This window comes from Gossypium hirsutum, chromosome A10 (assembly GCF_007990345.1).
Source record: "Gossypium hirsutum isolate 1008001.06 chromosome A10, Gossypium_hirsutum_v2.1, whole genome shotgun sequence".
NCBI classification, from domain to species: domain Eukaryota; kingdom Viridiplantae; phylum Streptophyta; class Magnoliopsida; order Malvales; family Malvaceae; genus Gossypium; species Gossypium hirsutum.
In genome coordinates, this window is record NC_053433.1 from 98,599,163 (window position 1) to 98,606,309 (window position 7,147).

General features: G+C 30.8%; 1 protein-coding gene across 2 annotated transcripts; it reads right to left on the reverse strand.

The window, feature by feature from the left end:
- Nucleotides 1–1,457: 1,457 nt before the first annotated feature.
- LOC107896643 (eukaryotic translation initiation factor 3 subunit J) lies at nt 1,458–6,189 on the reverse strand. Of its 2 annotated transcripts, XM_016821856.2 has the most exons (7): nt 6,098–6,189; nt 5,956–6,000; nt 5,199–5,320; nt 3,501–3,637; nt 3,077–3,224; nt 2,836–2,992; nt 1,458–1,910 (listed from the first exon to the last, which is right to left on the reverse strand). In XM_016821856.2, exons 2-7 carry the CDS (start codon nt 5,966–5,968, stop codon nt 1,819–1,821), a joined length of 669 nt encoding a protein of 222 aa, XP_016677345.2. In that variant the 5' UTR covers nt 5,969–6,000; nt 6,098–6,189; the 3' UTR covers nt 1,458–1,818. The 2 variants fall into 2 exon arrangements, with proteins under 2 accessions (XP_016677345.2, XP_040935332.1); XM_041079398.1 differs by lacking the exons at nt 5,956–6,000; nt 6,098–6,189 and adding an exon at nt 5,433–5,893.
- Nucleotides 6,190–7,147: the final 958 nt, after the last annotated feature.

Here is a 7,147-nt window from a genome sequence, read left to right on the forward strand (position 1 = left end):
GATTAGAATAAGGTTTTTCAACATTTAAATAGATATAGTCGAATCTTCTCTTGTATCATGTAGCTTTCAACATTAGTGAATTTTTTTCCTCTGCCCGTGATTTTTTTCAGAAATGGTTTTCACGTAAAATCTGTGTTTTATTTTTCTTTTCTATTAATTTGTGATCGTTCTATATTGTCATTATCAACATTTAGTTTTAACATTGATTTATTTATTTAATATCGTTAGTTAATGATAACGAGATAAAATAATGTCTAATCAGCGCAAAAACACATTTTCATATCATTTTAAAGTGGAATAGCAAAAAAATTTTGAAAGTGAAAATCTAATTAAAAAATTTAAAATAATATAAAATTCTAAAAATATGAAAATAATGAAAAATTATTAAAAATTTAGAAAATTCAAAAGATATTTTTGTAATTTTAAATATTTTTGGAATTTAAATAATTATTATGTTAGTTTTTTAGTTTTATATCATTTTTAAATTATAGAAGATAATATGAAGAGTTAATAAAATTTTCAGAAATTTAAAAAGTACATTTTTTGTTCTTTTAAAATTTTTAAAAATTTTTGGTTTTGAATTTTAAATAATATTACGTAACTTTGCATTTGTAAAAAGCAATATGATAAATACTTCTTAGAATTTTCAGTTATAGAACTTTCTAGAGATGGATAAATATTTCCTTAAAATTAAATGTTATAAATATAGGAAAAATATTTGGTATGGTAGCAAAAACTACGATGTCAGTGTACTAAATACTAACTTAAAAAGATAAGTCTTGTTTGTTTGTTATATTTTAAAACTTAAAATTTATATATTATAAAATATGTTCTTAAAAATTCTTATTTTTAGTTTTTAAATTATTTCATGTCATAATGTTGAGAATCTATTCCATGTATCCACTACTTACCATCACATTTTTGTAACAACACCGTTTATTGGACCGCCCAAAAAATACCATTTAACCAGACGGGCTAATCTTTTTACCAACACAAAGATTTATGCACCAAAATTGAACCCAAAATAGCATTAAGTAAAATAATAATAATAATTAAATTTATAATTTTTAAATTTTAATGTATCAATTATATTATGACATATAATACTATATCTATTTATTATTTTCACATAATATTATTCACATAAAACTGATTGATAAACTTTATTATCATTTGCATTAAAACAAAATTTAAAATTTAGAATATATAATCACTAAAAATGATTTAATTGGTGAACAGAAACTAAATCTATAACTTTTTGTATAATACAAGATTAATGACATAATTTAACCATATAGTTAAACTGTTACTATTTGATCAAAATTAAAATTTTAAAAGTACAAGAACTAAAATTGATAAAATACAAGTACTAAATCCATAATTTACACAAAGTATAGGGTCAAATAGCATAATAGCAGAATTTGACCCCCAGTATTATAAGTTTTTCCATGCTTGTATACTAGAAACAATCTTATTAAAATCATGTGAAACAACTGGTTCTTATAATGCACAAACAAATAGGGTTAATTGTATACTCTTACAATGAAAACACTTCTTAACCTTTTGCCAAAACATCATATGAATATTTTTTAGGTAAAAAACACCAAAACTGCCCAAAACCATCTAGAAGACTTTTGCATGGTTCATGTAACAATAATATCCTCCATATTATGGATGTTTTCACCAGACAACTAAATTTCCCCATGAATTGGAAGACAAAAAAAAAGAGCCGTCGGAACTGCCTCTACATCGCTGCTGCAATAAACACAGGACCCCTATGCAAACACTAGAACAAGGTGGTATATGCCCCAAAATGAATCACATAAAGTCATACTCGTCTATATCATCATATGCATTAACAACCAAATCATCATCTGGTTTATCAACATGGAGCTGCTTTTTCTTGCCACCTAAAAGAATTTGTCAAATAAGCAGATAGAGTATTACAAAGGTTCCAGTAAGTTGTATTCTGAAACAAAGTGGAAACTACATATAAGAAAATAAAGATCTATATGCTCTCCCATAGAAATCCAAGGTTATAAGAGGAACCATCAGAGGTCAAGCCTAAGCGCCTAACTGCCCTAGGCTAAGGATTCCAAGGAATAGAGATTTACAGACTTAGCCCCTATAAATTTCTAGAACATCCTTTCTGCTGAACTGGAGTGATTTGTCATCATGGAGAGGAACTTGAACAATATAATAAATTTGCTACTTTAAATATATGTAAATATGATGCTCACTACAAGTATAAGGTTGAAATATGATTTAGGTCCCTGTACTTTCATATATTTCAAATTTAGTTCCCCTACTATTTCAAGGAACTTAACCCCTATACTTTTTGGATTTAAAAATGTAGATCCAATTGTTAATACAGTTAAAATTCTTTTTTTAGATTCAAATTCATTACAGCATCATTTTTCTTGTTACATGGGTACCAAGTGAGTACTTGGTTATTTCAAAATGTCACACTGGTGAATTTAATAGAAGAATTTTAATAATGTTATCTGATGGACCTAAACTTTGAAATTTGAAAAGTAGAGGAACTAAATTCTTGAAAATAAAAGTAGATAGACTAAATTCCAAATGCACTAGAAGTACAAGGACTTGGAGCATATTTTAACCTAAGTATAATGAGCAATTACACATGTAACTAATTCTACTCAATGCCATTTTCTACCCACGATTGATTTAAAATCATCAATTAAGTGAAATAGTGAATCACCATGTATTTTTAATTAGGTGAAATAGTGAACCACCATGTATTTTTAGTTTCTATTTTGACCAAGTATACAATGCGAAACACAAAAATGGGAAAAGGAGCTACATATGTGTTACCTGTCTTCTTTTTACTTGTGGTTTCTTTCTCCGCCTTTAGCTTTTCATTGGCAATTGCTGTGATTGAAGATGCTATATCTTTCGTATCAGCTGCTTTCAAAGAAGTCACTGATAATCTAATCACTGCCTTGAGGAGTGCAATATAATGGAAACTTTTCTGCATCAAAAGGATGTATTTGGGCAACTTAAGAACTTCATCACTACATAACCAAAACAGGAAAAGAAAGATAATTAAACTCACCTCATATGGGCAAAGCTTATGAGAAATAAGTTCGGCATATTCTAAAAAGTCACTTTCAGATTTGGGAATAAAATTATCAAGAGTCTTTTCATCGCCTTTCTTGGCAAAAAGTTCTGCAGTGGACTTGTAATCAGCTTCCTCCACAAGCCTGTGATATAGCAAATGCCAGAGTTTAATCAAATATAAGAAAAACATCAACTTTCGAGACATATACAGAGTAAAATGAGTGCCTCAAATTTTGAGACCCCAGTATGCATATCAGCGGAGAAAATCAACATTGAATGCTTAAAGGAGCCAAAAAGCATTATCTCTTAAAGCTTAGTTCTAGCAAAGCTTAAATGCAGTAACATCCACTGTAATTGACTGAGGAAGTTTCTCAGCGTCATCACTCCAGAAGCTAAAAGTGCTAAATACTAAATTCTACCTTTGTTGGCGAAGTTTCTCAGCCACAGGATCAAGGGGCTCCTGTTTAGCTACTTCAATAGATTTCCCTTTCTTTTCAGTAGCTTTTGATGCAGGCTTCTTAGGGGCCTTCTCTTCAGGAGCTTTTGCTACAGGTTGCTGGTAACAATTAAGAACACAACACATGAGCATAAGCAAATAGTTTTGCTCTATCATCAGGTATTCAACACAAATAACAACTCTATAGTAACATTTTTTGCATTGAATGACCATAGAAAACAGCTATGTAACAACTTAGATGTGTAACAAGAATTTTTTGCTAACGAGAGCAAAACAAATGTCTTCCACAAAAACACTACACTACTGTCTATGTTCACGTTAATGTAGTTCGTACTCTTTCTCCCTTAGTTTATTCAAAGGGAAAGTAATCAACCATGTTGAAGGTGACACTCAAATTAGCCTCCAAGAAATTGATATGAAAGTACTCAGAAGCATATATGTTTAGCAGACTAACACCCTAGGAAACACTCTCATCTACTTTGTTCTAGCTCCAAATGGTAAGCATTGAAGGCAATATCCTTTTGTTCAAGTTCGTTCTTTTTTATTTCAATATTTTCAGGTGATCAAGAAAATACCATTCCTGTCTTATCAAATCCAAACAACAAAAGAATTTTGTTATCACACATTGCAACAGGCAAGAAATAGAATCGAATATTTGATGCCCATCGGCCATTGCACCCTCTCTTTCAATAGAACTGATTGCCTTGTTTCTCTAGTTAGTCTTAAGATCTTCCTAGACTGATCATGTGCGCCAAGCCTGTTGTATGCCCAGTGCCCACCAAAACACACACTACTCGCACAATACTTTGAATATTCAACTACAGATTGATAGACTAACTGATTTTGAGACTACTTCATGATATAATCGACAGTTCACTGACAAAGGGAAGAGAGATGATAACTGTAAGCCTTAATGTGCTCTCTTTATAGGATAAGGAGCTATTCATTCACGTTACAGTCACTCCATCACCCCAGGAAATCTTCTATACATAGATCAAGACCTGGGTGGTTCCTTTATGTGAAAATTTTCAACTTTACTTATGTAATTCTTTCAATCTATATATCAGTCCAGCTAGGCTAGCTAGAAGAAACGAAACACAAAGCAACATGATATCAAGGATCTTTGATGGAATGAAACTGACCGTCATCAAGCAATTCAAGGATTCAAGTTCCACAATGTGACAAATCCTATCACTCTACATCATCAATCAGATTACTTGACTGATGCAGACAGGAAAATAATGAGCCACGAGAAGGAATTCTTACAAGATCAAGAAATGATTGATGTTCATCTTAACAAAATTTACAACATCAAATCCAAAATTCAATTTTGGTTGGTAACTTAAGACCAGATCCTACTACAGTATTTATCCTAGTATGTATCCATCCAACTATCCCTGAGATACATTCATGAAAACCAAATTTAGAATATAACTTGTCATTAAAAAGAGCTTATAACTTTCAAAATTACATTAGCAGACCAATACACTAACAATAGACACTAGTAACCAGATCTTCTGGCCTATGGTTAGGTGGTAGAAACTTGATATTTTGCATCATATAGATTTTAAGACAACAGAACTAATGATATTCAGAAAAAAGCTCTAGCAGTAAATACTATTAAACTGACTAATACCTAGTAATAAGGAAGTCATCATACCTGAGGAGGTTCATCTTCATCCTCATCCTCCCATGATTCCTTAACATCAGTATCATCAACATCTTCATCATCCCATTTGCTTTTAGGCAGCTTCTTTGCAGGGATAGGTGGAATCTCATCCTCTACAACAATAACATTCAAAAGTGGGAAAAAAAATGAAAAAGAGGACAAGCAGCAGATCAAAATAAAAAGGACATTGTATGACAGGTTCTTCAGTTAAGGATCTGGAATTACTAAAATATATCATAGTTCTAGTACTAATTAACAACTTGCAGATGAAAGGTATATTGAACTGAAGCTGCTTTAAAGTAGTGTGGAACTCTTTGCACTTTAAACCTCCTAGGTAAGAATGGGCCAACCGTCAGCCAATGGCTTGAGCTCAATTTGAGAACAAGCACTTGTGAATCACTAAAATTAAAGCTCGGTCTAGCTTCCCAACATGTTGCTGGAATCGCTAAGCTTCCGCTTGAAAAAAGAAAACCCACTCAGTTTTCTCTGTAATCTAATCCTTTCCACCATGCAACACCACAACCGATTCCCTAATAAACCCTTACTCAAGGCAGTCAGCTTTGAGAAACCTCAACCCCATAAAAAAACGAAAGAAAAAGCATACAGTAATCAAACTAGTCAAAATAAAGCCTCCGCATGCAAGTTCGTACACAATAAAACATACAAAAGGAAATTCGGACATTAGTTATCAATCAAATTCTTACTAAAAGAATAAACAAGTTATCGAAATTGAGAAAAAAATATTTACCCCAGTCCTCCATTTACTCTTAACTTATCGAATCGAATAACAATCCTGAATACCAGAAATTGAACAAAAAAAAAACTTCAGACAAAAAAAGTTTTGAAAAAAAGAGAAAAGTTGACAATAAATCCATGAGGAAATTACTTGCCTTGATATAATTATAGTAGAAGAGATGCTTTAATCTGGCTGGCTTTGTTTTTTTTTCTCTCAGTTAGAGTTAAGACGCCAAAATACCGACTTAACGAAGATTAATATTTTTAGGGCTTTTATATTTTCCTTTTAAAATATTATTTTTTAAATTGACGGCTTTTAAAGCCCACTAAGATTATCGGCCCACTAATTGGCCCATTCGGGTTAAATCGGGATTACCGGGAAACCCTGTTTATAGATATCTTATCTATAAATTTAAGATTAAGATGTTCATTCCAATGAAAGGGGGATGAGTGATTTCTAACCAATATTCCAAATAAGATTTAATATAATAATATCTTAGTGTTAGTTAAAACCTAAAAAAAGTTTCATATCTTTAATTGATTGAGTACATTTATATTTTACGCCTACACAATAAATTTACTACACAAAGTTTCATATCGATGCTTTTCGTGCTTTAGTCCTTACACAGCCTCCTCTTAAAATTACTTCTCTAAGGCAAAGTCTAGGATATTACTTACTTGTTCTTTAACATCCCGTTTTTTAGTGGTGTCAAAAACAATAGTTTTGAGATCATAACTATGACGTATCAATCCATAAATATTAATTATTTAATATTTATGAGGTCATTAGGGTTTTATTAGATTTTGGTTAAAAAATTTTATTGTTCATATAGTTAATTAATTAAATAGGATTAAATAGTAAAAGAGGTAAAAATTAATCGCTATAGTTTTAAAATAGTAAAGGGACCAAAATGGTGATTAAACCATGGTCAAAAAGTCCAAGCGATGGTGGAATGATTAATCAAATAGCTTTTGGGCTATTTCCTTATTAAGTCCTAATTAGTTCAGGGTTAAATTAGAATTAATTTTGTTTTGCTAAAAATTTAAAATAATTGAAGAACCAATTGTGAAATTAAACCCTCCTTAAATGGTAATTATACCATTAGTTAAGATAGTGGACGGTTTAGGTGAGTTGAAGTTGAAGTTGAAATTTCATTAGAAATTAAAGGTTAATTTAATAAATTGACAAATCAATTAAGTAAAAT

Excerpts from the sequence above, each read along its gene's own strand:
- LOC107896643 (XM_016821856.2), bottom strand. Across the intron at positions 3,638-5,198 it reads ATGAAGATGAACCTCCTCAG|CAACCTGTAGCAAAAGCTCC; the intron begins GTATGATGACTT and ends AATTGTTACCAG. Across the intron at positions 1,911-2,835 it reads CACAAGTAAAAAGAAGACAG|GTGGCAAGAAAAAGCAGCTC; the intron begins GTAACACATATG and ends AAATTCTTTTAG.